General features: G+C 32.3%; 2 protein-coding genes across 3 annotated transcripts; one reads left to right on the forward strand and one right to left on the reverse strand.

The window, feature by feature from the left end:
* The first annotated feature begins 8,422 nt into the window (after positions 1–8,422).
* On the forward strand, positions 8,423–14,241 carry LOC147495369 (uncharacterized). 2 transcript variants are annotated; one of them, XM_086564000.1, is made up of 9 exons: positions 8,423–8,773; positions 8,850–8,926; positions 9,012–9,093; positions 9,197–9,247; positions 10,881–10,981; positions 12,533–12,686; positions 12,781–12,909; positions 13,434–13,548; positions 13,787–14,241. In XM_086564000.1, the coding sequence occupies exons 1-9, from the start codon at positions 8,513–8,515 to the stop codon at positions 13,894–13,896; spliced, it is 1,080 nt and encodes a 359-aa protein (XP_086420126.1). In that variant the 5' UTR covers positions 8,423–8,512; the 3' UTR covers positions 13,897–14,241. The 2 variants fall into 2 exon arrangements, with proteins under 2 accessions (XP_086420126.1, XP_086420127.1); XM_086564001.1 differs by having other exon boundaries at positions 8,427–8,773; positions 13,797–14,071.
* Positions 14,242–14,277: 36 nt separating this feature from the next.
* Positions 14,278–15,601, reverse strand: LOC147495370 (Integrase-type DNA-binding superfamily protein). Its single transcript, XM_086564002.1, has one exon. It carries the CDS (start codon positions 15,404–15,406, stop codon positions 14,462–14,464), a length of 945 nt encoding a protein of 314 aa, XP_086420128.1. The 5' UTR covers positions 15,407–15,601; the 3' UTR covers positions 14,278–14,461.
* Between the last annotated feature and the right edge of the window lie 1,467 nt (positions 15,602–17,068).

Raw genomic sequence — 17,068 nt, forward strand, 5'->3', positions numbered from 1 at the left:
ATAGAAGTTTGATTGAAGTTTTGTGAGAATAAGACAAAGTTCATATTGAAGCTACTTGAATAGCAAGGTGTTCTCAATCATAAGAAAAAAATATAAGATAAACACCATTTTAAATGCAAAATTATACTTATCGAGACATTCTCACAACATATAACACAACTATATTTTGAGGTTAGCTCAATGCATTTGCATCAAGTTTATGATTTTATATTATTTATTTTTTGAGGTTAGTTCAATACAGTTACATCCAATTTCCGATTTATTGTTAATTATTATTTGCAGTTAGTTTAATGCATTTCTATCCAATTTCTAATTTTCTGTTAATTGTTATTCGATGTCAGTTCAATGCATTTGCATCCAGTTTTTAATTTCCCATTAATCATTCTTTGATATTAGTTTAATACCTTTGCATCCAGTTTTCGATTTCTCGTTTATTATTCGATAAGGTTACATTTGCATATAGTTTCTAATTTACCATTAATTATTGTTTGAGGTTAGTTCAATGAATTTGCATCCAGTTTCCGATTTTTCATTAATTATTTCTTGAGGTTAGGGGTGTAATACGGGGCCAGCCGGGTCAACTGCGGGTCAAATAGTAATGGGTCGGGTCGGGGCGGGTCTAGGGGATACAAATTTTGTGGTCCCCGACGGGGTGGGGCAGGTTAAAGTGTCATGTCTTAGTATCATCACCCGACCTGTTGGGTCAGCTTACGGGGCGGATTTTGGGTGGGTCATCCGGGTCGGGTTAAAATTATCATTTTAACCTAATTTCACCCAAAAAAAATCTTTCTAATTCTGCAAGTAATATATTTCCAATTCACAACATAGAGAAAAAAAATGGAATCAATCGATAAAAAATAAATAAAAACTTTAACTTGAACCCAAAACCATATCTGTAAATTTGAAATTTTTTTCTCGTGATTTATCATCCATTTATAAATTGATTATTTTCCATAACATGATAAAATGAAGATGGGAGCAAGGATCCATGGTACAAAACAATAAAATATAAACTAAAAGAATTCGAAATTAATACAAGAATGAATAATTCATCTTCTCCAAAATTCGAAAGTTGAATTTAAACTTTTGATATTTACCCACTGTTCAAACTTGAATATGTGAAATTGATGTTGAACTCATAAATTTGTATTCATATCTCTCAAATTCCTACAAAAGTTAAAAGAAAATATACACAAAATACAAAAATATTAGAGTTAAAGTCTTAATATTGTGCGGGTCAATGGGGTTGGGTCAACGACTTTTGACACGGTACTGGTCGGGCGGCTTGACGGGTCAGGTTTGAGCATAGAACCTACACTCATAACCCGACCGCGTAAAAACGGTGGCGGGGCGGGGCGGGTCTGTTTTCGGGTCGGTGTGGGTTTGGGTGGCAGGTGAACACCGGGTACCCTATCGAATGATGGGTCAGCGGTTTTTTTTTACACTCCTACTTGAGGTTAGTTCAATGCTTTGCATCCAATTTATTTTTTGAAATTAGTTCAGTGTAGTTGCATCCAGTTTCCGATTTCCTGTTAATTATTTTTTAAGTTTAGTTTCACGCATTTGCATCATGTTTCCAATTTATAGTTAATTTTTTTTAGGCTAGTTCAATTCAGTTGCATCCAGTTTCTGACTTCCTTTTAATTTAATCTCCGAGGGTTACTTCAATGCATTTGCATCCAGTTTCCGATTTCCCGACAATTATTTTTTTATGTTAATTCGATGTATTTGCATTCAAGTTTTGATTTCATGTTAATTATTATTTGAGGTCAGTTTAATGCAGTTGTATTCATATTCCGATTGTCCATTAATTACTTTTTAAGACTAGTTTAATGCTTGCATGTGCATCCAATTTTCAATTCTCCGTTAAATATTATTTGAGATTCGTTCATGCATTTGCATCTAGTTTTCTGTTTCCCGTTAATTATTTTTTGACATTAGTTTCATGCAGTATTATATATATTTTAAAATATTTGTTATTATTAGTTTGCCGTTATTTTTTTTTTCATTTTCTATTATATATTTTGTGATATTGTTTTTTGTATAATTTAATTTCCCACGTGTAATTTGTTTTGGTTTGGTATATAATTTATTTAAGCCCAACGTCCACTTTAACTAAATCAATAGTTATATAATTTATTCAAGCCAACGTCTGCTTTAATTGAATCTCGTTATTCCGCTAAAATTGGAAATTATAAAATTCAGAAATTTAATTGAAATATATCGTAATTATTGTGGTCAAAATTGTAGTTTTTTAAATCCTTAACTATGACTAAATGTCTAAATCCCACAGTGGATGACACATCAAATTGATCCAACTTTATTTGTAAGGTACATATATATAGTGCATACAATACAATTTTATTTGTTTTGGGTGTACACCCGTACTGTTACTTATTTTATTATTAGTTTTTTTTTTCCTTTTTTCCCAGTCACATATGTGGTTAACAAATGCATAAAGTAAATGTTCAAGCAACTCAATTTATTTTTTTTGTTGTTCTTTTATAGTTTTATTGTCATTTTATAGAAAGAAACTTTGTTATGTTAAACTTCACCTGAGATTAGTGTAGAAACTATTATTTGTCGCGTAAGGGTTTTAGGAAAATCGTTTTTGGTTGAAACTATTGTTTTTAGCAATTTAGTTTTGTATGTTTTTTTTTCCCGTAATTAGCTATATTGAAAATCGTTTTTGATTGAAACTATTGTTTTTAGCAATTTAGTTTTTTGTATTTTTTTTTCCCGTAATTAGCTATATTGTTTAGAAAAAGTTTGAGACTTTGTGAAACTCTAGATGGGGTTGGTTTTTTTTATTTATATCTTACTTTTTCGTAATTAGTAATAGAGTTTAGAAGAAGTTGGAGTCTCTGTGAGTGTTCCAAAAAATAGATTGGTGGGGGGTATAGCTATAATACTAGCTTGTAGGCCCGTGCATACGCACTGGTTCTTTTGAAAACATTAATATTTTTTTTATAAAATTGGGACTACTGTTTTAATCGCTAACCCATTTTAATTTTCTAATAAATTATTTTAAATTAAGTTTTAAAAACCCATTTTTTCAATTGGGAGAGAGATTTTGTTTTAATAGGAGAATGATTTCCGTTTTAATTAGATATGCTAGATTTTTGTTTAATTTTCAATAGGAGAGAAATTCTCATTTTAATAGGAGAAAGATTCCCGCTTTAATTAAAAGTGTTAGAATTTGTTTTAATATGACATAGGAGAAGAATTTTCGTTATAATAGAAGATAAATTTCCGTTTTTCAAATAGGAGAGAAATTATCGTTTTAATAGGAGATGACGTGAAATTTTAATAGAGTTCGAAAAATACCCCTTGTAGGAGCTTTAATATTAATATATATATATATATATATAAGGATTTGATTTTTTTTTTTTCGTACTTAGTATTAGAGTTTACAAAAAATTGGAGACTTTGTGAAGCCTTGAAAAATAGAGTCAAGAGGGTACATCTATAATATATATCTAAGGAAATGGGTTTGAGCCGAGCACTCGAGCTTGAAACCAATCGATCACCAACCCCTCCTAATCCAACCCCCGAGTTATTCGTGACCTACTAAATAGTTCAGGATTTCGGAATTTCAGTATTCCTAAAGATTCCAACTAAATTTCGAATTTTGCACTATTTCGATTATATATTGTTATTTTCGATATCTAACTACTTTAAAGACCGCGCCTCCAACTATTTATTTTTTTTACCCTCGTCAAACACTATTATTACAACCCATGCCACAACCCATCCGAAATTTCAACAATTTCATCGGAAATTATAGATAAATTTTCACACTATTATTACAACCCATGCCACAACCTATGCCATCCGAAATTTCAATAATTCCATCAGAAATTCTAGACAATTTTTTATTTTTTTATATCCTGACAAATTTAATATCTACTATATATATACTAAAGCAGAGACCTCTAATGGAGGATTTTCTCTCTCCTATGTGGCACTATAATAGGAAAGATAATCTTTTCTAATTATAGTATACAATTCCACATACATAGAACCTCTTTGGAGTTTGGAGAGTTTGAGTATATTTCTAATTCTTATATTTGGAGAGTTTAAGTGTATTTCCAATTTTTATATAATTGATAAAATAATAAAAATTGCTAAAAAATAGGTGATTTGTAAAAAATAATTTCCTATAACGAATCAAACACTTTTAGTGCTCCAATTCTTATATATTTAATCAAATAAAAAAATTGCTAAAAAATATGTGATTTGTAGAAACTAATTCCCTATTACAAATCATACAATTTTAGTGTTTATGATAAAACAACGACTTATTTCGAATATATCCTTAATACAACTTCAAAACATAGTTAAAAACAATTATATAAAAAGTAACATCACAAAATATATAATAGAAAATGAAAAAAAAACCAACGACAAAGCAATAATGACAAATATTTTAAAAAATATATAATACTGAATGAAACTAACGTCAAAAAACAATTAATGGGGAACCGAAAACTGGATGTAAATGCATCGAACTAACCTCAAATAATATTTAACGAGAAATTGGAAATTGGATGCAAATGCAAGTATTAAACTATTCTTAAAAAGTAATTAATAGAAAATTGGAATATGGATACAACTGCATTAAACTAACCTCAAATAATAATTAAAGAAAAATAAAAAAATTGGATGCAAATATATCAAACTAACATAAAAAAATAATTGTCGAAAAATCGGAAACTGGATGCAAATACATTGAACTAACCCTCAAAGATTAAATTAACGGAAAAATCAGAAACTGGATGCAACTGCATTGAACTAACCTCAGAGAAAAATTAATTATAAATTGGAAACATGATACAAATGCGTGGAACTAATCTTAAAAAATAATTAATGGGAATCGGAGACCGGATGCAACTGCACTGAACTAATCTCAAAAAATAAATTGGATGCAAATGCATTGAACTAATATCAAAACATAGTTGGGTTATATGTTGTGGGAATATTTCAATAAGTATAGTTTTGCATTTAAAATGGTGTTTATCTTATCTCTTTCCGTATGATTGAGAACTCATTACTATTCAAGTAGCTTCAATATATATGAATTTCACCTTATTAAGCAATCTCACAAAACTTCAATCAAACTTATTTTATTAATTATAAACAACAAAATGAAGTTGAAAGGTTTATCAAAAGTGTGTTCTTTTTTTTTAATGGAGAGTGAGGTTTTCACGTTATAAGAAATTTGGTTAAGTGATCAATATAATATTAATATATAATAGTTATGCATATTTGCAAATATTTTTTCAGAATAATTAATATAACAACATCCGTTCGTAGATAATCTTTGAAGATTTCACATAGTGAGTCATGCATAATTTAAAGAATAATTAATGGGAAATCGGGAACTAGATAATCTTCGATGATCTCACATAGTAAATTAAGCATAATTTACTTTTTATGTCATGTTTGTAAATACACTACAGATAGATCAGTAGAAGTTGGTATTACACACCACATTGGATAATTAAAAGGAAATCGGAGTCTAGATTCAAATACATAACTAAGCTCAAAGAATAATTAACATAAAATCAGAAACTTTATGCAAATGCAATAAACTAAACTCAAAAAGTAATTAACTAAAAATCGGAAACTGGATGCAACTGTATTAAACTAACGTCAGATAACTAACGGGAAATCGGAAACAATATGCAAATACATCAAACAAACCTCGGATAATAATTAATGAGAAATCGGAAACTGGATGTAAATGCATTGAACTAAACTCAAAAAATAATTAACATAAAATCAAAAACCAAATGCAATTGCATTGAAATAACCTCATAGAATAATTGGTGGGAAATCGGAAACTAAATGCAAATGCATTGAAATAATCTCAAAGAATAATTAGCGGAAAATCAGAAACTGAATATATAATTGCATCAAACTAACCTCAAAGCATAAATAATCAGAAACTAGATGCAAATGTATTAAACTAACCTTAAAGAGTTATTAATGGGAAATCGGAAAATGAACCCAAATGCAATGAACTAATTAATCTCAAAGACTAATTAACGAAACATTGAAAAATGGATGAAACTGCATTGAACTAACCTAAATAAATAATTAACAGGAAATTATAAATTTGATGTAATTGCATTGAACTAACCTAAAAAAATAATTAACGGGAAATCGAAAACTTGATGCAAATGCATTGAACTAACCTCAAATAACAATTAACATAAAATCGGAAATTTGATGAAATTGCATTGAACTAACCTCAAAAAATAATTAACGGAAAACCAAAAACTGGGTGCAACTACATTAAACTAAAACCAGAGATTAACTAATGGAAAATCAGAAATTGGATACAAATGCATTGAAATAACCTCAAAAAATAGTTAACTGGAAATCAGAAGTCGGATGTAACTGCATCGCACTTACCTCAAAGCATAAATACGAGTAATTAGGAACCCAAAATGAAAGTGAGTTTATAAAAACAGACTCTTACATGTATGCAAACTGTATAGAAATTTGTAAACTATCGAACTAACCTAGAAAAATAATTGACGGGAAATCAGAAATTGGATGCAGATGTATTGAACTAACCTTAAAGAGTAATTAACGGGAGATTGGAACTTGGATGCAAATACAATGAACTAATCTCAAATACTAATTAACGAAACATTGAAAACTGGATGCAACTGTACTGAATTAACTTTAATGAGTAACTAACGGAAAATCATAAAGTAGATGCAATTGCACTGAACTAATCTCAAATAATAATTAACGGGAAATCAGAAACTTGATGCAACTGCATTGAATTAACCTCAAAGAATAATTAATGAGAAATTGAAAACTGGATGCAACGTATTACATTAAACTAACCTCAAAAATAAAAAACTTTATGCAAATGCATTGAACTAATAACCCTAAAACATATTTATATTATATGTAGGGAAATAAATATCTCGACAAATATAGTTTTGCATTTAAGTAGTGTTTATCTTAATTCTTTTATTGTGATTGGAAATGTTTTGCTATTCAAGTAAAACTTCAATATTATTATCTTGTACAATGGATATTCTCACAAAACTTCAATCAAACTTCTATTGTTAAACCTAACAATAAAAAGAAGTCGATGAATTTTATCAAGGTTTAATGCTTTCTTTTTATAGAAAGTGGTGCAAGAAATTTAAATGAGTAATTAATATAATTTTCATATCTCATAGTTATGCATAGCTGCTAATATTTTTTAGAATAATTTAATATAACGACACCCGTTTGTAGGACACGTTCATGTGATAAATCTTTTCAAGTGGGAGTATTGTATTCTTTGAGGATATGGAAACAATCAATCTGTTTTTTAGAGATTTGTACACATTAGTACGTAAGCCCGTTGAAATGTAATGATTTACCGCTAAATCACCATAAATCTAATAAAACTATTATACAAGCTAGATCGATTTTAAGATAATTTCATCCGAAAATTACAGATTAATATCCTAAACCACAAAGTGAAGAGGCTATCTCAATTTGATCCCTTAGTTTCCAAGTACTTATACACCATAATCATTTTGCTCATTTACGTATTTCGCTTATTTTCAATAAAAATATAGCTGATTCGAAAATTTGCCACTAACTCACCATAAATCTAAGAAAACTATTATCTGAAGTTAGATCGAGTTTAAGATAATTCTATTTGAAAATTACGGATTAATATCCTAAACCACAAAGTGAAGAGGTTATCTCAATTTAATCCCTTAGTTTCCAAGACTTATGCACCATAATCGCTCATTAACGTTATTTCGATTTATTTTTAATAAAAATCTATTCGATTCGAAAATTTGCCACTAAATTATCATAAATCTAATAAAACTATTATACAAGCTAGATTAAGTTTGAGATAATTATATTTAAAAATTATGGATTAATATCCTAAACCACAAAGTGAAGAGGCTATTTCAATTTGATCCCTTAGTTCCCAAGACTTATTACCCTTTATCGGTGCTTCCTTAAACATATTTTGGTTTATTTTCAATAAAAATATATTCTGATTCGAAAATTTGTATGTGACATTTTGTAAAGCCTTTTAAGCACACAAAATATTTAATAGATCCCGGGTGTATGCCCGGGTCCAAAATCTAGTATTTAGTCTAAATTAGTGGGTTAGTGGGATCTCTTTACATCTAGAGCAACACATCGGGTTGGGAATTAAAATTTTTAATGATCGATTTAAATTTAAATTTTGAAATCCAAATTTTTTATTAATCCAATTGATTTTAGTTTCAGATAGATAACATAAAATAAACCAAAAAAACAACAACACATCATGAGTGACAGAATAGGTTTCACCATCATGGAGCGTGCCCCCTAGCTGACAATAAACGAAATAAAAATTCGACGGACTTCACGAAGCGAACAAGGCCTTTATTTAAAGTATTTTAAAAAGTCAGATCCTTCAAAATAAATAAACAAAACATCCGGTGTTATTCTGAAAACAATTTCAAACCAAAATCAACTAAACCACTTGGAGATGTCTCACAATTATTATTCCGTAATCCCTGTTTTTCTTCTCTCACTGTTTCTCACATTTTGCACGTACTTCATTTCATGTGACGAACTAAACACAACCTTAATTCACACAACAACAAAAAGAAACCTCGTAGGAATGAAGAAACTATTTGACTCACACTGTCACCTTCAAGACCCAAGAATCTACAACGTAGCTCCTCAACTCATTCAAACTGCTCTCACTTCCAATGTTCTCCACTTTGCCGTCAATGGTGTTTCTGAGGTACCCACTCTTTCTTTCCTTTATCTTTAACACTTTTGTTATCTATATAATAAGTTGGTGTGTAATTTGTTTGCAGAAAGATTGGCATTTGGTTAAGCAAATGGGTGAACAATACCCTTCTTCTGTTATTCCTTGCTTTGGTCTCCACCCCTGGTAAGTGGTAGTAATAACTTTTTTTTTTTTTTTACTTATTTGTTAATTTTTCATAGTTGACTGAGTTATTGGATTTGTGGACAAGGTATGTTGCTGAGAGGAGCCCAAATTGGTTTAATATTTTGAAGGACTTTTTTTATTCCACACCTTCTGCCACTGTTGGCGAGGTCGGCATTTTTAAGATTTTTTTTTTTTTTTCATGATCTGTTTATGAAATTTGACATAATAATAGGAATCTAATATTGGGATGCTTTTTTTTATTCTCCTTAGATTGGTTTGGACAAAGGCTCGCATGGAAAGACTATTGACTTCAATGATCAGGTTTTTTTTTTATTATAATCTTACATCATGTTCATTGCCACATGCTATTATTGGTTATTGCAATTTTTAATCTTTATATAAAAAGAATAGATTTTATCGTTTATTCGAGTTTCATCATTGCACTTGGAACTTGGAAGCAAATGGACATAATTGTTGGTAGTTGGTCTTACCAAAGCCGTTGCCCCTTTTGGCTATACATTTGTTGATTCATGCATACGGGTATATAAAAACATTGTTATGAGGTGAAACAAAGGTTTCATAGGTAAAGTGGTATAAATGTTCATGTGATTTACCTAAATATGTTCACAGTTAGGAATGAAGTTGGCCGCTTCAAATAAATGGCTATAATGTGCAGAACTACTATAAGATATTTTAATATTTTAATAGTATTCCCTATGCATGAATAATAACATTATAAATCAACAAGTGTAATGGTTTTGTAAAGGCCAATAAACCCAACAGTTAGGAGGAAGATGTTGTTAAAGCTGATAAGGTGAAACAGAAAGTAATGACGAAAAACATATAGTGAGCTAAACTTGTGTAGTTTGATATCTTATAATTGTATGGAGAATTCAAATACATTGTTGAAACTTGAAAGGGCTAAGATTGTGATGCATACTCTATTTTGTGTTTCATAATTGTTTATACTTTATAAAAGTTCTTCTTGCCCCCAACTTGGTAGTAAATATGAACACACTTTTTCTCTTGACAATCTCCTGAATATGCTTTATCTGCTCAAAGTACAAAGCATCTTGATTATCATACTTTATTACTATTGGAATCAGATAAGGAAATAAACAGCAAAACCAATCTCATTAGAAGGGATTTTGGCCAAAAATTTTACCCGTTGTGCATGGCCGGATACGATACAGTGTGTCTGCGCTCATAAACTGGTTAGAATTGAGATTACTTCCAATTCTTCAACATCAAATTACCATGTTGTGTTGTCTGGAGAGAACCCTTTGAGTAGCATGAAATATAACGACATAATAATGGGACTGACAAGGAGTGCATGAACTGACTCAACAACCAAAAGCAAAGGTGAATTTCATAGCAAAGACGTTACCAATGGCCTCTGTTTTCTCTACCAGATTAATCCTCGAGTCCACCAGGTTCAACAGCTTGCTTTGAGCCTAAAGGTAGGTTTGAGTGCTGGGGATATATTTCCCAGTAAACAAATAAAACTCACCAGAATGCCATTTGTAGATGTTATATAACGGAAATAGATTTTCCTGCTTCCCTTTCTCGTAAATCAAACGACCACAAAATTCCATTATTTTGTTCTGGACAATACTTTTATCATTTAAACAATAAGAAAGCTATAATTGCAAAATATTGATGAAGATAACCTAGAAAGTTGTATAAAAATGTGATGAGTTCAGAATTTATAGGAAAAATTCCACCGGGTCGCTCTTAATTCGAGGGGAGATTAAAAAAAAGCGAACTAAAAGAATGCCGCTGAACTCACGATCTGCATTTTCCCTCTTTATTATGTCATCTCCTTTCACTTGCTTAATCAGAGTCCCAACTATCCGCCTTTTAACAAACTGGAAGAATATATCTCTCCAGTCTTAGTTATAGAATAAGAAGTTGTTTTTGTGTCAGGGACTTCACATATTCATATTTATTTCAGGTTCAAGTTTTTCGGCAACAACTTGAACTTGCCAAAGAGTTGCAGAAACCAGTATCCATCCATTGTGTACGTGCCTTTGGCGATCTCTTAGAAATTATGCAGTACGTTATTATATTACTCTGTTTTTTGTTAAATGTTTGATATTTTGATAAAATGTTGTTCTTGGATACTGCTATTATAATATGAATACCGGTAATGATATCAATTCTAATTGTTATTGTAGTTTCACTTTAAGTGGCATACGAGATGGTACACCCGATATTTTTTTAGTAGCAGTTAGTGGTGCGATCTATACTCAACGAAAAGAACACCATCTGATTTTGAGTCTAATGGCAGTGTCAACTGAACATTATTCTACTTATACTAGGTACTAGGTTTAAGATCCCTGCGAATTGATTGGTCCAACTGTTGGACCTAACAATGCTCAGGGGGCAAACAACCCTCTGAACATCAGTTGATGGTGTGTTTTTTTTCCCTCTCAGGTGCATCTAGTCTTGTAGATTTTCTTTAAAACCTTTTGTAGTGTAGATAAGTCCACAACACTTTTAAGACTAATACATGAAGTATCCAATATTAAAGTAGGCAGAACCGGGGAAATCAACTACCTAGGGCATGTTGCTCTACCTATGAATGTACTCTCTCGATCTACAGAAGAGCGAGGATAGATTTGTCATTTTCTCAATCAGTTCTGGGGGCTTGAGCTGGGTAGAAGGAAACAACGCTCCTAGCTAAAAGGTAGCTTCTCTCGCCCAGGACGTGGGAACAGTTTAGAACAAAGTGCCAAACGGGTGGGTAACTTTTGAGAAAGTGCCACACGGTACGGGCCAAACTTTTTTTTTGTATTTGGTACACAGGGATCTTTATGTATTTAGAAGATTATAATTATACATAGAGGGTAGGATGAGGTATCCAACCAATACAAGAAATCTCCTATGAGAAAAACAAAAAACCTACAATTACACAGATCCGGTCAGAACATGAGAGACTCCCATCTGCACACAAAATACTCAAAAGGAATATTCTGCTGTGTCCAGAACCCCAGTTTGGTAACCCATACTATGTGGTGACCTCCTACGACACCAGCCTGGGCCTCACTCATTATTGTGAAATGTTAAAGGACCACCTCACATGTTATTTGAAGCGAACAGCCACCAGCTGCTCTGGCCTTGTTGGCTCTTGCTATGCTGCTTGGTATAAGCCTTCTGGAGAGCAGCCAGAAGGAACTTTAACCGAATAACACCGTCTGGGAGTCCTCATATGTCGTACACCACCAAAAATCCAAATCCTTGGATTTTTAATTTAGAATCTAGCAAAACTTTTAAAGGAGGTTGGATGGAACTCATTAAAGTCAAATAGACTTGTGGAGTTGAACTTGCAAAAACTGCAAATTAACTAAAGGGTGTGTGTAATCATATAACCTTGAGCCACTGAAAAGAAATCCTTAGAAATAACCAAGTAATGGTTAGAAGTCCCATAATGACCTTACTAGCTGATATGTGCTTAAGGAAAAGATTCATCGAACTTCCTTTTGTTCTTTATGTGCTCTATAATATTTTAGGTTCCCCTCTTTTAAAACTCTAATTTAAATGTTGCTTATTATGACCCTGTTTCCAAATAACTCTTTGGTAACATCCTATGTTTTTTCATGAAAGAGCTATTGGGCCTTTCCCAAAGGGTGCAATTCTTCACTCCTATCTAGGATCTGCTGAGATGGTTCCTGCATTGGCAAAGCTTGGTGCTTATTTTTCTGTGTCTGGGCATACTATGTCAATGAAACCACAGAAAGCAAGGAAAATGCTGAAGTCGGTTAGTTGACCTATTTCGTATTTACAATAAATTGTTAGATATACCTGTATTTGATATGAATATCTTTTCATAAAACCGAGAGTTCATTCTGTAGGTACCTGCGGAAAGAATTCTTTTAGAATCAGATGCACCCGATGCACTTCCAAGCTGGGATTTGGGATCTCTGCAGTGGGTTCCAGGGGATGTTTCTAAAACACTTAACCAACCTGCTAATATTCACAATGTACGTTCCCTGCCTTTGCAACTTCCATAACTGTTACTTGGTCCATAATTGTTACATTACAAGAAGTGTCGACCTGTAGTTATGCTAGCTGATTTTTAGAACCGAATTTAATCAATTTATATGCCGAAGAATCTTAATAGCCTTCAGTTTCTAGAGATCTGGTTCCTTTGTTACTTTGAGAGTTTGAGAGTTTGTTTACAAAACAGAAGGACAGTTTAAGTATTTTTGGTACCTTCGAAACTCTGAATTGGAAGTAACATACTTTGTGCAAAATTTCACACAACACTGAAATATGCAAGATATAATAAACAAACTACAATTTACTGCTCTGAACTTATGAAGTGTTGTTTGGTGTAGTGCCTTTTGATTCTTGTTCAGAATACATGTAGTAGGATATACTATATGTTAGTTAAACGGAGCTCTTTCTAGCTGAACTTATATCTTTCACACGGCTTTAAAATCATGTGAATGCATTGTACCTTCTTGTTGCACTTTATGTACAGCAAACTGAATCCGTGTTTCAGGTACTAAGTTATGCTGCATCCTTACTTGAGATGCCGGAAGCAGAGCTTGCGGAGATTAGCTACAGAAATGCATTGAGGTTGTTTTCTTGTCAAGATTTCAAAGTCAATGAGGAAGGTTAGTGTACATTTTTTTTTCATTTGCTGTTTCAAGAGCAATGAAACCCCATTGAAGAGGAGGAATGTAACTATTTTCAAATTAAATGAGAGAATGAAGTTGTATATTACTGTATACGTATTGTGAAGATTCAGATGGTCATAACTGACAACTATATGAATGTGTTATCTTCTGGTTTGTGGCATGGAGTTGTTTTCGCCTTGATACATATCCAATTTTAACGCCAGTGTGTTCGCAGCATTTTTCAGAAAAATCATTCTCTGCAAAATGAGTAGAAGCCCGACCAAAGCAGTGGCTCAATTCTGCACAGTCGATTTTCTTAATCTTCTGGGACTCAATTGTTACTGATGTCAAGCGTTGTTCATATCAAAATTACGTAAGGAAAGAAAAAAGGCATCAGGCCTAGTTTTACGGGTATACAAAGACGATTTCCTTGATCTTCTGGTACCCGATTGTTGCGACTATTCGGAATTGGTCAAATCAAAATTAATCAGGGGAGAAAAGAAAACAACAGGTTCAGTTTTATACGATAGGAAAATGTTTGTATATTCATTTGAACGTCACATTATAGGTGAGGTTTTGCTCACAAGTCACAACCAATTTCATTCACAACATTCGGAAAGAAGCTCATCTAGTGTGGCCAAGTTTTAATGGAGAGAAACAAAAATGCTATATACCATACGCAGTTCTGTCCATCATAAACTTATGAAGAAGCATTCTGTAAATCAATTGGCTAAATCACAAAACTATCTAATATCAAAATGCTTCTAAATAAACTAATAGGTGGGTACAAATTGAGTCAATCTCATCCTAATTTTCTCAAATATGCCTCAAGGGCCTAGGACAAAGTAGAAACAAAAAGGATGCCATGTGAAAAATGCTTGGACTAAAAGAAGGTCACAATGAACTACTTTTAAGTGGCAAGATTTTCCCAGATTAACTCCGGATCGAAAGATGGCATTCTTGCAAGCGACCAATCCATTAATCCCAAATCCTCCACAACCATTGGACAATTCCTTGAAACAGCAGGCGAGGAAAAATCACTCCTAGACAACTCTTCTGAAACCGCTGGCGAAAACATCTCATGACGCCAATCCTCCGTAGGAGTACACAAAAATGACGAAATTGATGAAGATGGCGACGAAGTGGACAATGAGGATGAACTAGACCATTTTCCAGTATCATTTGAATTACTAGTTGCACCACCGCTACTACTACTAGTACTGGTATTACTACTGGTACTAGTACTAGTACGTCGACATTTACCATTTTTCACTTTCTGACAAATGGTCTGTATTTTAGCATCAATCGATGCCCTTACTGCGGTTAACCTCGCCCTATCAGCAATTCCTAATTTCATTTCATCACCAAGATTAGGAAAATTTAGTCTAGCGTATTCCCCACGTAGTTTATACGCGGCACGATCATACGCATACGCAGCCACTTCAGCCGTATCATAAGTTCCTAACCAAACTCTCATCCTATTTTGAGGAAGCCTAATTTCAGCCACCCATTTTCCCCAATGCCTCTGCCTTACTCCTCTATACAACTTCTTCTTACTACTACTACTACATGTATTTGTACCAGTATCAAGAGGTGAATTCAGCGCCAGGGAACTAACTGCGCCGTTAGTCATGTTTCCAATAGTGAATTTCTGAAATAGCTCTTTTTGATGATGATAGACTGAAGAACCTATTGTTGTCTCCGTTACTTGGTTAGCAACTCCATTAAAAGCCCATGCGAAGATTGAGTCCAAGGTATTAGTTCCACTTGTAAGAATGAGTTCTGATAAAGAAGATCGAATGTCGACATCTTTCGAAAAATGGAATGGCGAGTCGATTTCTTGCATTCCAAGCATGGTTTCTGGTTGGTTTTTCACAGAAAAAATTGTTGAGACAAAATGCAACTTTAAGGAACACCCAAGTCGAAAAAATATACTCCTATAGGGAAAAAAACAGGGTAATATTCAGGTTCTGATGAAGTTGAAGAACAGAGTAAAGAGGTAATGTTTTGGATTTTGAAGAGGAAGATTTGGAGAAATGTTTACGGGTTTCTGCTTGGTTTGGTTTTCCCCCTTGGGTGCATTTATAGCTCTATGCTGCCTACATTTTGCCTCTCTGTTCACATTTTCACTTTTCAAACCTCAAATTACAAAAATACCAATTAGTCGAATGACGAAAATGCCCTTATGTGGACAAGCTAATATATGCACGTCTTAGGAATATCAGAAACAGACGATCTGGGCAACTTCATAACAAGGACTCGATTCTTGTTTATCCATGGAGGTAATAATGTAATGCACTTATGCACCATTTAGGCACTATTTTTCATTGAAGGGTGTACGCAAGAGCGAAGTATGGTGTGGGAGTATCTTCGTGATTATTTCTTCCTAAAACATTTTTGCTTGCAATGCTCACTCCGACCTATAAAATAAACTCACATTTCAATGAGAGAACTAGTCACTAGATGTTTTCAATCACCTCGAGTTTAAAAGACTACAAGACAAGATATCTTAAGTTTAGAGTATTTGATGGATAAATTTTTGGGTTATTTTTTTTTTTTATGTACATGGAAATTTTATTGATATTGAGTTTTATAAATAATTAAAACAAACGTCATTTACAAGTCTTTTCTAAATAGCAAATCCTATCATTCTAAATACAAATTCGTTAGAACCGGCTGACATTACATTGTTGTCTATTACTTTATGAAATTCTTTAAGAAACTTAACAAATTATTATGCCCAAAAACCCGAAAATATCAAAATTAAACGGAATAAAACAATGTTAATTAACCGTACACGTTTCTCTATTTATTTATTTATTATTAATTTTTTTGGTTGTGAGTTGAATTATGTTGTTGTATAGGTTACAAATGTGCAAATAGAATTTGAACGCTTGCTAATTCAATAAATATTATCAAGAATATTGATAGTTGACATATAACCAATTTGCACTTGAGACTTATTATTATATGCTACCGTTAAATGATTTTGACACATCTAGCTAACCATATATAATCGTGTCATAAATATATATTTTTTACTTTTACTTTTTTATTTAGTTATATTTAAGTATCAAGTTGTCAACATTTTTAACAATATCAAAGTAGACTTTCACATTTAATTATTTTTATTTTTTTAAGTAGGTTTATACATGCAGACTCCCAACAATTTTCAATAATAAAACCAAAATAGGTTAAATACAGGGACATAAAACTTACCTCTTTAGCAAAAAAAAAACATTTCTTATATCATGTTCAATGAATCTAATACAATGATGACTTAATCTCTCCCATATTAATCAAATTTATTCTCTACTTCTTCAATTGGAATCCGCACTGTACTTTCAATCGACCAAGCTCCAGTTCTAGAACCCATTATAAAACGGCAAGTGTGTGATCAACAAACTCTATATGACTATCTAATAATAATCATATGTCGCATAAGTAGTTATGAGTTAAGTGCAAATGTCATGCTAGCTTCTTATTATCTACACTCCTAATCAGCTGATGTGTGTGT

The sequence above is a fragment of the Coptis chinensis genome, chromosome 6 (genome assembly GCF_015680905.1).
Source record: "Coptis chinensis isolate HL-2020 chromosome 6, ASM1568090v1, whole genome shotgun sequence".
In the NCBI taxonomy this organism is placed as follows: domain Eukaryota; kingdom Viridiplantae; phylum Streptophyta; class Magnoliopsida; order Ranunculales; family Ranunculaceae; genus Coptis; species Coptis chinensis.